Source organism: Motacilla alba, chromosome 8 (genome assembly GCF_015832195.1).
Source record: "Motacilla alba alba isolate MOTALB_02 chromosome 8, Motacilla_alba_V1.0_pri, whole genome shotgun sequence".
In the NCBI taxonomy this organism is placed as follows: Eukaryota; Metazoa; Chordata; class Aves; order Passeriformes; family Motacillidae; genus Motacilla; species Motacilla alba.
Genome location: NC_052023.1, coordinates 27,591,304 through 27,610,502, shown reverse-complemented (window position 1 = coordinate 27,610,502; position 19,199 = coordinate 27,591,304). Strand labels below are relative to the sequence as shown.

The window sequence follows — 19,199 nt, the reverse complement described above, 5'->3', positions numbered from 1 at the left end:
ATGCCATTTCTTGGCATTCTTTTCAGTATTGTTTTTTTATTAGAAGTATTTGATGGAGAGAACTGGGAGAAGGACTTATTTTGTTGTTGTTTTAGGGTTCAGTAAGTTATTCCTCCTGTGGAGCGAACTACAATATATTCAATACCCATTCCTTCAGTTTTTTGTTCCCATGACTTTGTAAACTTGTACAAAATATATTTCTCTGCCTCTCAGAGAAAGTTTTGTGGCTTAATCAATTCTACTTGTGGCTCACCTTTTAACTGGAGTGCAATATCTCTGTAAAGCTCCCGACTAATACGAAACTCGTCTGCATGCCAGATCTTTCCATCTGGAGTGCGAATCCTTGTTTCAGCAGGATTGAAACCTGAAAGTAAAGGATTCAAGAGTTTAAAATAACCTCGTAAAATGTAAATACAGCTTTGTTGGAGTGGAAGGGATGGGAAACCGCCAAGTAAAAAAAGTAATTGTGAATTTCTAATGCTAAATTAGAAGAAAGCAATATACCAGTCTGCCACTTGCTTGCAATTGAAAAACAGCAGAAGGGGTGAGGAAAAGATTATTTAAAATGTGAAAGGCTTTTTCAGTTAGCTCTGAGACCATAAAAAATTATTGCAATCAACCCAAACACCAATACAGCAAGCTTCTTTTTATAGTAATTATAAGAAGAGACAGGAAAAATTTCAAAGGAATTCACACTTCTGTAATTTAGCAAGAATTTCTTTTTACTTGTGATCTGTGATCAAACTATGCACACCCATATTGCCCAAAGAGAGCTATGAGCCAGGTCCATGCTTTGAAACGTTGCTCAGTGGATTGAACTCTGCTCCCTCGCCCCGTGCAGGCAGCAGGGAGGGGATCTGCACCTCCATACCTCTGTATGATGGAGCAGCAGGCACAGCTGTCACCTTCCTGACCTTGGGAGTCACCGTGTTCTCCACATTAGTGACCACGACAGGTTGCTCAGCATACCCCAAGTGCTGCCCTCTGCCACTGAGCTCCTCAGAATGCTCCCACTGCTTTCGGATCCTCTCCTTCAGCTTCTCCAACTTGGCATCGTGCTGCCGCTGCTTCAGGATTTCCAGCCTATGAGCACTGCAAATACTCGTGGCAGAAGGGGAAGACACTTTCAGTTCACTGTCCTGGGATGTGATACTCTGAGAAGCTCTAGTGCTACTTTCATCTCCCCTGGAGCCACTGGTTTTTTCTTCTTCCAGTCTTGAAAGTGCTGCAAGCCTGGGAAACACCTCGTTACTCTGCAAGGCGTTGATTGTGGGTCGGTCATTCAGGTACCTCACGATGGTCTCGTCTGCAGCAGAAGGGAAAGGGCTCTCAAAGGCTCTGCTGTGCCGATCCTGCTCGTGTGCCAGACAGGCTGGGAGCTCACTCTTCCCTTCTGCTTCACTCAGCTCCAAACTGGACAGCAGCTGCTTGGCCTCAAGCTGGCTAGAACTGTGGTAAGACAGAGAACTATATAAATCCCTGATGTAACAGAAGGGGAAAAATTCACTGTCAGAAACACAAATGTAGGACGCTCAAACTCAGCAATCAGCACATTCATCAACTAAATAATGACTTCCTCTACCTGGGCTCCACTGTAAGGCAAGTTCTTTTAAAGTTTGACCACCTCATATTTAATAGTGCAAGCCTGATGAAACAGAAAGAGACTTCTGTTCAAAATTTCATTTGTTGCACTCTCTGTCTGAAAAGAACTATATATAATATTGAAGACTAGAAAATCAGCAAGCAGTAATGTCACTCTTCAATTTAAAAGAGAAAAGCCTTAAATAACAAGTATAGACTTAAGAGAAGCATAATTAGTACATGAGCTATTCACTTAACAAAACTGACCCAATTCAGGGGTCAACTGACCCATCACATGCAACAAGGAGGACCACCCCACAGCTGACTCAAGTAATGGAAAAAGAGATGAAAACTGCAATGTCAGGATAAAAATCATGTTCTATGGCCTCTTCTGTGTTCTGTACCACTTTCATTCCATGAGAAGCTGTTCTTATATCAGTTTCTCACATTCACAAAAATGTGACTTTAGTACTAGCTCTAGTACTACTAGTATGCTCTTGCTCCACACTGTCTTGGTAACACACTTGGGAACATATGCTGAAGAACTAATGAAACAAAGCTGGAAAAGAGTAAGGAAGCAGTCTTTTTGATTCCTTACTACTGAAACTAAATACCTATCAAACCCATCAGGTCACTGATGCCACAGTCATACCACTCGATGACCTGGCCCCATTTCAAAACAACTGACTTTAAACTCACATTCACTGAATGAACAATAAATTTGCAATATTTACTATTTACATGCTGTCATGTGAGTAGGTGATGGGAGGAAGCAAACCAATTTTTGAGGAGGTGTCAAAAACACCACTGTTAGCTTAAATCTAATCTTAGCATGTTTTTCTTCAGTAGTCAGCTGTCCCAGCACTAACCTGTATGAAGCCAATGGCTCACGAAATTCCACACGACTGCATTTTTTCACATTGCTTTCCAGAGTGGTCGCTCGAAGAGGGCTGCGTGAGGACTTCTCCTTGCTTGATTTATTTTGGCTGGAGGAGCGGGAACCTGAAGCAGAAAACAAAGAATGCTCTATGTATCTATCTCTGCAGAAAGAGAAAGCTCCTGGGGCTGAATCATTGACATAGTCTTTCTTGGGTTTGAGCAGCTCTCTTTTTCAACAAGCTGTTTTCACAACTAGCAGCAAGGCAGTAAGTGCTTGAAACAATGACCATACTTAAAGAGAGATAATAATGCTTGAAGATTAATTACAAGTAATTAAATCTGTAAAGTTGGCAGTGCTGCCACTAGAGGTCGATCTGTCTGCTCTTCAGTAGCACGCTACCAGAATGCTCCTAGTATATAAAATGAGGACTTATTTCCTATAAGGAAATGCTCTCCTTCAGTCAGAGAACAGAAGCACCAGATTTAGCAAATTTCTTGTCAGAGTGGGATATCACTGCTCACTCACAGCGTGGGGCAAGTCCTGTCACCCCCTCTAACCACGAGACTGGGATAGAACACTCTCCTTCCTAAGCTCAGGGAAGGAAACATCAGCTTCTTCTGGGCAATTAGAGTTTCAGGAATAAAGACCACAGGCAGGAGACAAGCTGGGGGCAGGGAGAACCCAAGCTTTCCCAGAATGCAGTGGCTTTATGCTGCTTTACACGTTCTCTCCTCAATAATACATACCCTTCCTGCTGCTCTTCCTGCTGGCACTAGCAGAGGGCTTCTTGGCATCCATGACTGAATCGAACACAGCCGTGCTGGTGGGAGCTATTTCCAATTTGTTCTCTATATGACGTAGCTAGAATTGGAAGATAATGCAAATTAGAACATTGTTTTCTATTTTTAAGCTATATTTTTATTTCCCCCGAACATGACAAATTTTTCCTTTCTTACAACGAATCAAATTGCAGGCAAGAGCAACTTCACAAAGCTGACATTGCAAAACTGCATGGTCTCATGGCCAGAAACTACTATTAAGTTTTGTTTAATAAGATTATCTAAATTAGGTTTTGTTGCATAGTTTTGTTCCCTTAAATAGCCTGTTTTGAAAAAATTAATAACATGCCATTCGGAGACTTAATGCTTGGCCTGAATAAAATATTAATTCCACTTGGAAAAAATTCTGTAATGCTCCCTTATAAATGGAGCATGATACAAAGTCCACGTGTAAAACCCCACACTGATGCTCAGCTACTGAGAAAAAAGAGGGACAAGGCTATGGAAAAGAGCTGAATTCCGTGCAAACCCAAACTGCTTGGCCTCACTGAAGCCAGGTTTTAGAAACAACTACAGCATCTTCTGCACTTAAGTTAATTCCCACAGAAATACAGCAACTGCAATGCTCAGAATGGAAAATTATTAAATACACTGGTGTTAGCCCAGTTTCTGGCTGGTTTGAATAAGCAGGGGAGAGGTATTTTTTCCAAGTTTTCAGAAAAATGTGACATCACCACTTTGTTAAATAAAAAGGTATTAAGCTTGCTGTGGCAAAAGCTTCTTCTTCTTGTGTGCAGAAAACTTTTTCCAAGACAAAAAAATGTTCACCATTCACGTACTCCAACGGCTTTGTGCTATTCACAACTTGTTGAAGAGACAGTCACTGAGTAAAATAATAATACTACTTTGGTTAAAGCTTTTGTAGCCACTAACTGATTTGAAAATGAGTAAAAAAAACCAAACCAAACAATCCCAAAGGAACAAAAAAGAAAGTAAAAAAAAAAAAGTACTTACAGCAGCCTTAGTCTGAGAAAAAGAAGTCCATGCTGCAGTCAGATCTTCCAGGGCAGAAACAAAGAAATTAATTTCTCATTAGTACATGAAAAACAATGAAATAAAATGTTGATCAAAACAATTTTCATGCAATTGCTAATCAAGTTCTTTTCACAACACAGTTCCCGCCTGTAAGTCTCCTCTATGAAAGACTGTTATCAGTCAAGGCTCATCTCAGCAAAGCTATAAAGTATTTAATGCAACATATTATGAGTCTACTAAGTTAGGCTGAATGCATGATGACACCTGAAATCAAATCCACCACATATAACAGAAGATGTTTAGAAGATAAAATGAAGCTGGTTATCTACCCCAACATAAATACTTAATATTTTTCTATTATACTACTGTTTAACTACCTTTTTTTCCCCCTTCCATTTTCTTCTTCAGTAAACTAAGCATGAATACATGGTCACTGAAAGACTCTACTCAAAACCCAAGCTCTGAACGGCAGAATTATGAACAGTAATCTTTCTGAACTGTACACCCTACAAACAAAACAGAAATAACGTTTGTGAACAAGCAGGAGGTACTAACCCAAGCCTTTTAATCCAAACAGACAGCACCTACTCTATAAGCAATTGAGCTCAGGAGGATGTAGTAGTGTTTTCCTCTATAAATATTTACTTCCTCAGTTCCCCTCTTTTGTTTTCTAATGGTTCTTACAATCTAATGGCTTATAAAACACAACATCCATGTGTTAGAACCATGGAGAGTAGTAGTAACAGAGAGCTGAAAGAAATAATCTCTTTCTCATAGTAAAAAAAGTGCCAATTTAATTTCAGGCAAAATCCAACAACACAAAGGAAGAGGGTCAGGGAAGCAGCAAAGAAACAACTTTGCTTTGACTTCTAGAGATGGTTCTTCTTGTCCACAGACCACCACAGCTTGAAAAGTAGGCAATTTTAAAAGGAAACTGACCACACCACAGGAAATAATCAGCAATAATGTTCTCTTACAGATAAAATAATAATCTTTCTCTACTTTCAAAACAACTTCTGGAGCCCAGTTTTGTCACACTGGAGATCATATGATCAATCTTGAACCACAGGCTTAGCACGCGACTCAGTTGCTCTACAGATGAGACCTTTTCTTCCTTTCAGGGAAGATATTTTCAGGAAAGTACTGTCATTTTTAAATTTTTCTGCCCTCTCCTTTCCTAAATTAGAGTAATCATAACAGTAAAAAGCTAAATGATTTCTCCAGCTAAGGGAGACAAAAGTGCTGTAAAAGTCATCCTAGCAGAGATGCACAGCTGCTGTTCAAGTGTCTTCACCACTCTGGAACTGAGCAACTGTCAGAGGCTCTTGGTCACTTCCTTCAAGAGCCAACAGTTCCCAATTTCTGCTCCTGCACTGCTCCTCTTCTACAGCACTTACTAAAAATCTGTCTCTGTGCCATCTTGGCAACCATATCCCAGGCTGGCAACTGCTAACGCAGATCAGCAAATACTCCAGAGATCAGAGTACAAAACTGCTATCTGCAAAAAGGAAGCCACAGAACACATGCTCTTACTCCCAAAATGAGGCACAAGAATGCTTTCTGGAACAATTCCCCAAAGTTTCAAACAACTCATGACAAAATATATCCCAAAACAAGGCAGCAGAACAGAGAAAACCCTTACCTCTGGTAGAATCCTTGCTTTGGTTATGCCTTGGATTTTGTAGAGGCACCTCATTAGACTTGCTGCTCCACATCGTGTCAACTTAGCTAAAAAAGAAAAAAAAAAGAGTCCTGTAAGAATCAAAGAGGTACAAAGTAAAAGCAAATCCGTCTTGGTCTGAAGAGAACATAACCTTGATCATTATGATGAATGTCTACCTCATCTGATGACTTCAAACCTTCATCATGAACAAGGTCAGATAACCAGCATGAAATCACAGATGTGGTCACAGCTTCCTGCAGAAACGATGTAATTCCATGGATAAAGAAGGGTTTGATTTTGTTCTGTGTCATCAAGAAACATTAACTTGATAAAAGGAGGCCCAGAGGTCGATGCAATTTAGATCAGAGTAACAGGTACTGCAGCAAGTCTGAAGAAGTCCACACTGGAGTACTGCACACACAGGCCTAACAGAGACAGCACACATGGCTTGAAGCTTTACATGCTTGGGGAAAATACCCAACTCCACCAGAGACAGAATGAATGCGCCACCAACTCTGCAAAAGGAAAAGGCACAGCAGAACTGCATGGCAGGACACCACAGCCAGGAAAAAAAAGACAAGGATGGTGCCACCGTTGTTTTCCTGTGAACTTTGAAGTTAAGACTCAAAGCGAATCTAAAATTAGAGTGAACTCCCAGCCACTATCACCAAAGCAGTTTTTGTAAAGGAGAAAAGGGAACAAAAAAACCCCCAAACAACAAAAAAAGAACCCAGCACATGCGTACTGAGCTGTCTTCATAACACACTGACAACACTTCTGTTATGGAAAGAAACAATCAGGTGACCACAGAATTCCAACAGGAAGTTCTAGACCTCTGAAGAAGTCATCAAAGCACATTTTCCTCTCTCTTCTTTAATGAACTCCCAGATGCAATTTTCCTTATTTTTTAAGTACTGAAAAATTCTTTTGCTCTTACTTCTCTACATTGTGTGCCACATAAAAAAGCAATAAAATATAACAATCTTCTGGTAAAAGCAGGCCAAAATTAACACTATCTACTACTTACTGAGACAGATTTTTGCCCATATATTTTGTGACAAGGATTTTTATCATATATGGTTTTAAGGATACTCACACTGACCAGCAGTAAAGTTTGGTCTCACATTCAGTCATATATCCTGTATTTATAGCAGTAAGTTATCCCAAAAACCTGCTCTTACGCCCCAGGAAAAACTATCAATAGTAAGAACACAGGTCTCCAAAAGACCTTCAGTTGTGACTTTTCTGATGAGTTCAAGTAAGTGTTTGAAAGAGTACGGAAAAGGCGTGTAAGCTTATATATGTAGGTACAGAAACACAATAATTGAGAAATTCTAGAAAGGAAGGGTGGGTGTGTTAGTTTTTAACTATCCAATAGTTATGGGCTTTAAGCCAAGCATAGTTGGAAAATTCTGCTTCTAGGACAGGTGCTGAAGAGTTCACTGATGCAGAGCAGCACTTTGTGCCTCACACCATCCATGCTGTAAATCACAGCACTGCCCTGCTGGAATCCATCCAGCTGATCCTCTCCATCACTGGAGAAAAGAGCTGTTGGGCTAGAAATGCAGAAAATAAATATTAATAAAAATGAGGGAATTTTCCATAGAGAACTGCTGAAAATACTGTATCATACCAGTATCAGTTTCTCGCCCAAACACTCATGTAACAAAACCTACTCAATATGTAAATTTAGCATACCATAACTTCTGGACAAGCAAATATCTGTTAAAGGATTAAGTATCCATCTTCATGTAATTGCTTGGGATTTATTCTTATCATTAGAATTATTAGTATAGATAAGAAAACTTAATCAGGGACTATAATTGTTCTTTTTATTTTACAAGCACAAATATATATATAGTTTATTTTAGGATGCCCTGCAAATGTAGAATTGTAACACACTCTAGGTACCTATATGAAAAGTACCAGATTAAACAATCTGAAATTGCTTGTTAATAGCTTTCATCCTGACAATAAAAACTGCCAGTCCTCTACCTGAGCTGAACAGAACTCATCCAGACAGTGAAACACTTTAGAGAACACCATATACAGTGCACCCTATACACAGCGCAACAGACACGGAGTTATTCCCACAGGTGTGTGCTGATGATCACCAGTGGTCAAGAATTCTACCTCAACTCCTTCACAAGTCTCTAGTGCCCCTCAGTACAAGGCCATTCAATCTCTCCTCCAAGCCGGGAAGAAATCAGAAAGCATCTTGCTGCACTTATCCTAAGGCACACGTGCAGTACCAGCTCCAAGTGTAAAGTTGGACCCTCCCTGGCTTCAGAGCAGCCCGGGATTCACTGAGCAGTTTTGTTTAACACAGGCTGCTGCTGGTTGAAAAAAAGCCACGTCAGAGCCCAGCACTCTGGAGCTGTCTACAGTTTCAGGAAGGCAACACTGCAGGAGTTTTCAGTCCTGATGTAATCATAACTCTGAGGGTTTGGGGTTTAGGTGTCCTTCTCCCAATCCTTTGGAAGGGTGGGAGAAATTCATGAGCTTTTCAAAACCTACATACAAATAAATTATGCTGATTCCCATAAACCTTTGAATTCCTATGTATTTCTAAAATAACTTCTCTCTATTGCTACAACTGACATGGATAAGCAGCACTCCATTAAAAAAAACCCAAATACTTGTACAATTCAATACCCCGCCTCTGCATAAAGTTCAACCAGACAGAGAAGATTCTTTAATGTTGCCAAGAGTAGAAAAAGGGATGGGGAATAAAAAAGAAATAAATCCAGACAGTTACCATGTCTGTTTATAGGACTTGCATGCAGGGTAATGGACCAGTTAAACACTAAAATACATTGAAATGAATATTGATCAGAGAATAACACTACGCAAAAAAATATATGAAGGAAAGGAAATTTATATTATTTTCAAATAAATTTTCCATCAATACAAAAGTTGTCTCGAAGTCCCATGAATAACTTTTAGATAAAATACATAAAAACTAAAATCATTCTGAAATGATTGCTTCAAAGAGATCTCATTCTGCCAAACTAAATGATCCATCTCTATCTAATACTGACCTTAAACAAAAAGAATGAGCTCAAAAGATGAAAAGCCAAAGAACTTCTGAGGAGACAGCACTGATGGCACAAGGTTATCTGCAGGCTGGATAAGGCTTTGAGAATCTTAAGATTGTTGGAAAAAAGGTGGAAGACTGCAAAATCAACAGAACTAATCTGACTGTTACTGGATTGCTCCCTGGGAGACACAGACATGCCACCCAGGTCCATTCAAGGCTGGCTTGCCAAGCCCCTCCTCGGGTGAGGGATTAAGATACAAACACCATTGTGTTCTGATGTTTCAATCCCACATCAAGTGCTCATCTCATTCTTTATTCACATGTTCAAAAAAAAAAGTGCTCAAGAGAAGGCACAGCAGAACTGCTACAGATGAGGAGCCAGGAGGAAACACAACAGGAAACAAACATTATACTCCAAACTCCTGGAAGAAACTGGATGGGGGGATGGATACAGGACCTGACAACCGCTCTCTTCTACAAACACTGTTCCTACAAGAAGACACTGAAGAGAACTGACAGATCAGAAAATGCATTAGAAAGCACGAGAAAGGAGGAAATGGAAACAGAGAGAAAACCACGGCCATGTAAAAAAGGAGCACGAGAAATCCACACATTTTATACTAAACAGACCAAGGATGGCACTGAAAGGTACAACAGACAGCAGATCAAGGGGTCAACACAGTTAGGAGCAGAGCATTTAAAAAAAGAGAGGGAGATATGAAAGCAGAATATGCTTAGCAAAGATACAAAAAAATGTGACGAGATTAAAAACAAGCCTGGGAAAAGGAGAAAGAAAATTGTGAGAGAAGCAGGATATAAAGTGGAAGAGGATGAGAAAGCTAGGAAGGTGAGAGAAATGCAATGAACTTCTAAAGAACTAGCATAGAGAGCAGCAAAAAGGAAGAAAAGACATTTGTGTATTGGTCCAATTGTGAAGTTTTTCAAAGATCCCTGGTAAGGTTTTTTTTTTTCTTAGTAGCACAGACTTGGTAAGAAAAGGAAAGAGGAAACTCAGAAGTCATGGCACTGGAACAAGGAAATGGGAGAGGAAACTGAATTGTGCAGGTTCAGAGAAGGAAGACAATGTGAGCAACAGATCACCCACTGCTGTTTTCACTAACATTTCGTGGTTATGGGGGAAAAAAACCCAAGTATGCACAGCGAACAGTATTCCTCAAGACTTTGTTTCTTACAAAAGCACAAGGGATACTAAATGAAAGGGATACCACAAAAGAAAATATGAAAGTTTGCTAAGAGTATGGAATGAAACAAGTTATTAACATTGACTTCTATGGGATAGTCTCAAACGTTTTATCCACATAGTGGCAGATTTTGCTACAAACTGGGTACACAGTGCACAAGGACAACATTTCATGCAGTTTCAGCAAAAATAATGCACCGCTGCCAATAAAAGAAGCCATCTTTTGGTGTCTCTTTGCCTTATTCAGGCAGAAAGTCAAAGGGCTCATGCGGCAAAGCAAAGTGAGTCTGGTACAGGCTAAAAGAATTCTGCCTGGTTTCTTTGCTTTATTAGTTTTACCTATGTCATACTGTAAGCAACACCCTCCATGCAAGCAGAACGAGAAGGGACGGAAACACTGGTGAACAGCAGGATCAGTCTCAGTCCTGTCCTGCCTGCTGCTCCCCAGGAGCAAATGTGTGAAGCTGCTCTTGCCTTTGCCTTGAGGAGAACAGTGGGACTGGGCAAAACAAGAACCATTCATCTTCTTATTCCCAGGGCAGATAGCACGGGAGCTCAAGGGCACCCTGGCCAGTGTGTCCCACGGCACCCACACCCCACAAAGTGCACACTTGTCTGTGGAGGAAATGGACACAGACACAAATAATTGTTTTTTCCTGTTTGCAAAAACATTTTAAGTTTCCATGTATAAGTACAAAGGTGACTTTTGAATCTTAAAAGACTCCCTGGAGCTCCTGTCTGTGCAGCTAAAGCTCTGCACTGCTGGCAGGAACAGACAAAGGTGGACAGGCACAGGCAGACCCAGTCGAACAAATTGTTTTGCTGAGCCAGTCCACTGAAAGTGATGGAAATTCTATTTAAAGATGCCAGAAACACTTTCTATGTCTTCTCAAATACCACAAAATACACTTTATTATGATATGCTTGAGTCTGAAATAAAAAAAAAGTTAACCAACTTGTTTTTCTGGAATCTAAGTCCTTACCATAAAGCATTATCTCACTCAAATGAGAGTTAAAAATATCCATAATACATTGTTCTAAGACTTGTTTTGGTTATGTATATGGGCTTTTAAAATGTTTCTTGATACAAGAGCGACATATTCTTTCTCTGGCCGGAGCACATTTTGAGCAAACTTTGCCTTTCGACACCATCAGATGCAGGCCATGTTCTGACCTTCCTCAGGGCTGAGGACAAACTCCAGCACAACAAACAAACGCATGACGCGTTTGTCCAAAAAGCTCCACATCTCCAGAATCTACAGCTGACACTGCACAATGAGGCAGGTCCTCCCTCCACCTTCTTCCAATGCTCATTTATGCAATAAGAGTTCAAAGGAAATGTAAAGGAGTTGAACAGTAGCAATGGCCAAGGATCTCGTGAATGTTAGCTGCTCTGAGTGATCTAATTTTAGATAATATTCAGTATTTTGTCTTGTAATAAAAGCAGGATATATACCAGAAGAACTCACATTCCAAATATCATTACTTTGGAAAATAATTAAAAGAAAACAAAAGCATCATAAGTAAAAGAAATTAAATAAAATTTCATCTGTCTTAAGCTAGATAGCAAGAAAACTTTAAGGATACTAAGGCAGTAAAAAAAAAGAGCAATCAAGATACACCACACACTTGCAGATTAAAAATTTCAAAGCATGTGTCACTACCTCTAGCTTTTAACCAGGAAGATAAATGATATAAACACACATCCATCAAATGTCAAAAAATCCCTGTGGAAAATACAAATATGTTTCCTGAGTTCTACGATTAAATCACTGGCACCAGTCAGCTACTAAATTTGCATCCAAACTATAGTGAAGGTTTCTCTATAAATGAAACATTTCTGGATCTGATTCTTTCCAACTGTACGCTGAGAATGGACATTTACCACATTCTTTTGCTATGAAAAGACATGGCAACTTGCAAAAGTGTCTCTGCTTCACCACAAGTGATGGAGAAGTGATAAAAAAATAAAACTGGCCCTAAAAAAGGACTAGTGGTTCTACTGAAATTGAATGTCTTCCTCTCTGCATCACGTGCCAGGAGGTACTCTGAGGAAATCTATTGAAATGAATGTTGTGACAGCTAGTGCAACTTGATTCATTGTTCATGAAGAAATCAGAGTACAAAGGCACAGAGAATGCATCCATTTATTAAGGAGATGCACACAAGGCTTTGCCTATCCATTCACAAGTTCTGTATTTTCTTTGACTTCAAAGATCTTAGCATTGATGACAGAGAAGAAAATACCCCAGTTCCTAGAACCAATAAAGTACTCCTGCATTTTCTTTCCTCAGCCTTCAAAACAAGACTTTGTTCACTCGTTCCACCTCCAGTTACCACAAACTGCACATTAGAAGATTTCAATTCTTGCAGCCCATAATAAATCCATTCAGCAGAATATGCTCAAATTCTTCAGGTTCTGTCTCATCCCACAAGGAACTCTCCACTGCGAAGGAGCCTTCTTAGAACCTACAGGCAATGGTCTCAGCCAGGTACAAGAATCAGACCTGTCAATTTTGAGAAGGACAGCAGCTCTCAATGTGTCAACAGAACCCTGAGCACAGAAGTAACTTCACCTGCAGCTGTGTCAACTGCAGGATGATTGCTATTGTCTTTCAAAGCAGAGTAAAGTGCATGAAAACTTCATGGAAAATGTTCCAAATGCCACTTTCTCACCTTTGATGCCTCTGCTCAGAATTGCATTCAGAAGGAGCATCTAAATACTGTCTCAATAGCAACACAAGGTGTCAAAACACCCCAAACACAAAAACCTCACACACAAGCTGAGCAGTGACCCCAGTTCTGTTTCTGACCCGGCATTACAAAGGCAGATACCAGGACTCTGCTAAAAGACTTTTTCTTGATCTAGCTAAATGTAGCAATAAGATATTTTCTCATATTTAAATAACACCATACCTTTAAACGTTTTTCTGTTTCTGTTTGAGAACTCCACCTGGTGCATTGCCATGGATGTGACTCAGTGAGAAATTCTGCCATCAGTGAGAAGTGCTCTTAGGAAGCTAAACCAGCCAGAATTTCTGTTAGCATTCACTAAGTTTCAATTGACCTGGTATAATTGATTAGTTCATTTATTTGCTCTATTCTTTCTCTAGCATATTGACAAAGGTTTCAGACTTAGGCATACAAGTAATTTTATTCTCAATGGAGCAGTCCATTAAAGCCTATTATATCATTAGCACAATGATACACATCTATCTTCCAAGCACTTACATCTATGGATAAATTTTACACTTCTGGTGTAATCCAGCCACATGCCTAATATATTGACTGCACTGGGAAAGTTTTCTTTCTGCACTCAGCTACCAAAGTCCTTCTGTTATCATTACTGTATCACTACTCCTGATCTCATATTAACACTCATATTGATTTGAATAGCATGAATTAGTTTAAGTGCATCAACAGCAGAGTTAAACAGTTCTGCTGTACTGATAAAAAGGTGTCTCTCTGATGTAAGTTTTCAAGGTGGAGTTGAGCAGATTTAGCAGCTCCACGGTGATGAGATCCAAATATTCCTTGCTACCTTCTCCAGCAATCATGTCACTCTGTCATAGATGCAATGCTCACCTGACTGCATCACAAGCCAGTTCAACTCACTAACCTGGCAGTAAATTAATAATTTTTCTTTTATGGTGATTCTTGTTTCAGTTTATCAGGTTGCTGCCAGGACAGTCAAAGTGGGAGGAAAGAAGCAGCAGCAGCACATCACACCATTCACGCCATGTTGTGCAGCTTCACTCACCTCCCAGAGATGGTAACACAGAATCCATCCAGTGCTGCGTGCACTGACACTCCTGATTTCAAACCTAACTGCAAACACATTAATAACAGCACTGCAGCCTCGTCTGAGCACTCTAGAGTCAGCGGGACTAAACCCATTAATGACTTTATGCACAAGTCTGCTTGATACAAGGAAACCTTTTCAGCAGAAAGCAGCTCTATGTCTGGTAGAGGGGTGAAAGGAGACACAAAGCTCATCGCATCCAAGTCAACAAAACCTTCAGTACAGATGCAGCAACTCCAAGACTAGATTCCCATTCATTTAAGGGATGCTTTTGCCACGGTGACAGAAATTGCCAATAAAGTTATTTCAAGACATAAAAGACACGATCCCCGTTGGGACTGGTTTATCAGTACCATGTTCAAACCTGAGCTATGCACCAAAGCTTAGTAAAACAAACCCACGCAAACAAGACGTTCATAATTTTAAAATCACTTTCTCTCAGTCACCACCACACCCAGCCTAGGCAGCCTGCAAGACGATCCATGCCAATCAGCAACACAGAATCCTACAGTGGTTTGGGATGGAAGGGACTTTAAAGATCATTTAGTTCCAACTCCTGGCCATGGACACCTTCCACTACCCCAAGATGCTCCAAGCCCCATCCAATCCAGTCCTGAACATTTCCAGAGAAGGGGCAGCCACAGCTCTGTGAGCTCTGTGCCAGAGCCTCACCACTCTCACAGGGAAGAATTTCTTCCCAGGACCCAGTCTCTGAGTTGAAGCCATTCCCTCTTGTCCTACTCTATAGTTCCCAACAAAGAGTCCCTCTCTGGATTCCTTGTAGGTCCCTTCAGATACTGAAGGTGCTGTGAGGTCTCCACGCAATCTTCTCTGAACAGCCCCAACGTTCTCAGCCTGTCTTCACAGGAGAGGTGCTCCAGTTCTCTTACCAACCTTGTGGCCTCCTCTGGACCTGCTCCAACAGCTCCATGTCCTCTCTACGCCAGGGACACCCGAACTGTACACAGCACCCCAGGTGAGGGCTCACGAGAGAGGAGCAGAGAGGCACAATCACCTCTCTCAAGATGCTGCCCACACTCCTTTGGATGCAGGTGATTTCCACGGTACCCTGGCCCCTTGCAGAAATGTGCCATTACTCCATAAATTACGTTGCTCTGCTTAGTGGGCGCCGGATACCTTCTGTTTAAAGTAGCGCCGCTCACAGAAACCGAAGCCTTCGACAGTTTACAGTGTTCACCTGGCCACACCCTCAGTTGTATCTAATTATCTCAAGCATTACCTAATGAAACTGTTGCAGCAACCAGAACTATAGCAAAGAGACGGCAAAACTTAGCCCGTCGGTGCAGACAGCCCGACAGAACGCTGAGAACTTTCATGCAATGCAGTGAAGCACACTTACAGCTCCACACGTTTGTCCCACAAACATTTTTGGTCACTGTACTTTGAGTTTTCAAATCAGTAGAACAATTGAAGTACCTTAAGATGACAAACCCCCTCTCCCCCCAGAACCGACCAGTCAAGTGTTGAATTTTCAGTTTCAAGACAGTGGATTGTTCATCCACACAATGAAGCTATTTGACAGACAAACCTCTACCTGCAAGCTTACACAATGTGCCAGGAGATGCTCAGCTGCTGAGCTACAGCCTACACCCAGAGACAGAAACAATCAGAGAATCAGAAAATCGACAAGGTTGGAAGACACCTTTAAGATCATCAAACATCCTAAACACCTCTGAGGATGGTAACTCCACCACCTCCCTGGGCAACCTATTCCAGCGCCTGACCACCCTAACTATTCCACAAAACCTACACCGACAGCAGGCAATATACCACACGAAACTGCACCCGCAGGAAAAAACCCAAAAACCAGCAAACCATCCCAGGGACATACCCGAACAGAAGCCTTTATGCCTCCAGCAGGCACAGAGAATGGCAGCGATGAAGTCAGGGAGCGCTCGGGGCAGATGCTGCCGGGGATGTCAGGACTTTGAGCGGGCAGACACCGAGCCATGCCGCAATGCCGGGGCAGGACGCCCTGGCACAGCACAGGCACACATCCAGCAAAGCGCACATTTAAACTTTAAAAGCGCCGTCCCGGTGCTCGGGGCGGCTCCGAGGGCAGCGGGGCCACGCCGGGCTGTGTTTCTGTTTCCCCCGCAACGCGAAAAGACAACAGCGAAACGGAGCACCCCAACCCTCTCCGTCCACCCGCCACCCCCCGGCACGACAAGCAGCGGAAAACAAATTAAAACTAGGAAAAGAAAGAGACTTAACGGGTGAAGCGGATGCCGCGGAGACGCCGGAGCCGGGCGGAGCGGCCGAGCCAAGTGACAGCCGGCAGCTCCTCGGGCCGGGCCCGCCCCGGCCCCACCTCGCCCGACGCCCCGGCGGGGCGGCACCGCCGGCCGAGCGCGGCCTGGGGCGGCGGCGCGGGCCGCTCCCGCCGCCTCCTCACCTGGTGGACGCCCGCTGCGCCGGCGGCAGGTCGCGGCACATGCCGCGGAGGGCGGGCGGAGGGAGGGCGGCCCGAGCCCGGTGCGCGGCCTGTCAGCGGCCGCTCAGCGCCGCCATTACCGGCCCGCAACTGACACGGAGCGGCGGCGGCGGCGGCGGCGCATCGGGAACTCTCGCGAGAACCGGCCCGCCGCCGACCTTCCCGGCATGGCGCCGGCCCGCGGGGCCCCCTCAGCGCCCGCCGCCATCTTGGGTGCGGCGCGGCCGCCCTGCCCTCCCTCAGCCGCGGGAGAGCCTCGTTGTCCAGGATTCCCCTCGGAGCTTTTCTTTTTCCCCTCACGGTTCTACAGGCTTGGCCTGCCGCGTCAGTCCCCTTGCGTTTCTTGTGCAGAGCCCTGGGTGTTGGTGCAAGGCCAGGACTCGGCAGCGCTAATTAAACCCAGCGCTGATGTTGGCATTCCTGAAGCGGCTCCAGCCAAAACTAGGGCACCGCTTTTTAGTCATTTGTGTTCATAGCCGTCATCTTTAGAAAAAGAATTCCTTTTTTTTTTTTTTTTTTTTTTTTTTTTTTTTGCAAATGAAAGAGTCTCCAAGTACACTCTCCCAAATTTAAATTTAAATAAACATTTGCACAGAACTTCAGAGACATGACTGAGTTCCATGGGCTTCATTTCACTTTTATCACTCACTATAAACACGAATTAAGAATTTGTTAGTATACTGACTTCTAATGCATAGATTCCACCCCAAAGATGCATTAAAACCACCCACACTTCAAAAATAGGTCTAAGATCTTATCCAGCTATAGCAAAATTATTTCCACTGAAGAAGGAAAGTTATTAGAATAGGAAAAAAGAATTTCTTCCTACAGTTATTTTGGGAATGTTCCCTTCAGGGCCTGTCTACAACTTCCCCAGTCTGGTTTTCAGTCATTAGTGTGATTGTTTGGTGCCAAATTTCTTGGGGGAGCACGGGGGTGGAGAGTTATCTACCCCAAACACAAAAGGATCATGGTAACTACCTGAGCTACTTTTTTTTTTTTTTTTACTTCACTAGAAAGGATGAACCTATTTGTACCTAGCCGCTCCTCTAGTAAATGGTCGTCATTTTGCTTCTAAGTTATTCCAGTATGGGAACATCAGAGGAAAACACCCTAACTACTGAGAGATTACAGCTATGAAGTTTAGGCAATGCAGAATTTAATCACATCACAATTACAGGATACTCATTTAACCTTAATTTGGGTCTTTTGCATATACAAACTAATTACAGAGTACATTTTCCTGCATAAGCATACCTCCTTTGAAAGAAGAAGTAAGCTTGAGATGTCAGTGGTTAAACCTTTGGAAATAATTTTCAATTCCAAATTGGACTAGAAATGGTCAAAGTGCTCCTTGGGCACTTCTAAAATTTATTTTTATTTTACAATTATTTTTATTTTGCCAGATGAGGAGAAAAAAATGCCTCAACATGGAAAGACGAGCATAGGTCCAGTGGGAAAGAGTGGTAAGTAATGCCAAATTCCCTCCTGAATCCTCAAAGAGCAAACTTGCTGCTCCCAAATGCAGGAGACTGCAAGTAATAATAATAATGGCAATTTCAGTCAATGAAAACAATATTACTGCAATGTATGGGAGCCCTGATTGCAGACTAGGGCAAATGAAATTATTACATTCTCCATCATCACATAGTGTTTGCTTAAATTTACTGCTTAATATTGCTGGACTGGCAGCCTATTTAAATTATTCAGCACTTTCGTAATGTACTGCCTCTTTAATTATGCTTTTAAACATAGTTTCTCTTTTCTGCTTGGGAGCAGTTAGTCTAGTTTCACGCTCCTCCTTCTCATCTCCAGGCAAACTAGGCATCACATTAGGATTTTCTCAAACACGGAAATCATTTGGTTTACATGAAATTAAAAGGCACTGTTTGTATTTGGGTTTTGCTCCTCTGGAACCTAACTGGTTTGAAAGTGAATCTTTTTCACTTCCAAAGATGCCCTTGCAGGGAAGTGGAAAGCTCTGATGGGCAAACACCCGACACGAGGAGAGAAAGAAAAAGAGAAAGATTTCTTGTTTTTCTTGTGGAAAACGCAGTCCCCTTGTGAAATTCAGAAATATAAAGGAAGCTTTTACCTGCACACAGCCCCAGGTGAGAGGACAGGAGGAGTGGAACACTGCAGCTGGACGAGCTCCCTACAGGGCAGAGCAAGGCAGGGAACAGCAGCGAGCGCTGCCCCGGCGCTGCAGGGGCTGCATGGAGACACTCACTAAGGGAAAAGCAAAGAGCCACATTCTCATCTTTCACTCACTCGCTTATTGCAGCTTTAAGAAAGAGGTTTGGAAAGTTTTCCACTCCACACTGATCTTGCACACCCCTTCTAAAATTAGAAAGGGGCAGCTGGCTCCTGCAGCCGAGAGCCCCCAGACTCCCTCCCCCCTTTCTCTGATTGACGTGGCTCCCAAGAGCCATGGAGGAATTTGGGGAAGGGTGCTTCCACCTGTTGGACACGGAATGAGATTTTCCAGGCATACAATTATAAATCCAACTGTCAGGAGCTGACAATAAAACAGGACACAGGACAGCTGTGAGGACTACAGGACAACCCCCCTCCCTGCTCTGTACTCCTACAACTTTGCAGTCCATATGACAGCAGAAACAATGCATGAAAAATCGTTCTCTTATGAAATAAAGGCATCACTTCAGATTTCTTCCCACAGTTTTCCAACTGTACCACAGGGTCCTAACACAGAATCTGGCAAGTTGTTCATGTTTCATTACACCCCTCCAAAACCAGATTCCT

General features: G+C 42.4%; 1 protein-coding gene across 7 annotated transcripts in view; it reads right to left on the bottom strand.

The window, feature by feature from the left end:
• CEP350 (centrosomal protein 350) overlaps positions 1–16,573 on the bottom strand; it is a 71,318-nt gene extending 54,745 nt beyond the window's left edge. For 4 of the 7 annotated variants that reach the window (XM_038144100.1, XM_038144105.1, XM_038144102.1 and 1 more), the window contains exons 1-7: positions 16,398–16,572; positions 5,918–6,003; positions 4,255–4,298; positions 3,208–3,322; positions 2,451–2,583; positions 872–1,449; positions 254–364 (exon numbers count right to left, since the gene is read on the bottom strand). In XM_038144100.1, the coding sequence (XP_038000028.1) occupies positions 254–364; positions 872–1,449; positions 2,451–2,583; positions 3,208–3,322; positions 4,255–4,298; positions 5,918–5,990 (1,054 nt within the window). In that variant the 5' untranslated portion in view covers positions 5,991–6,003; positions 16,398–16,572. Of the gene's footprint in view, positions 1–253; positions 365–871; positions 1,450–2,450; positions 2,584–3,207; positions 3,323–4,254; positions 4,299–5,917; positions 6,004–16,216; positions 16,373–16,397 lie in introns of those variants that run through there. The other 3 variants (XM_038144104.1, XM_038144106.1, XM_038144101.1) reach the window with 3 other exon arrangements.
• Positions 16,574–19,199: the final 2,626 nt, after the last annotated feature.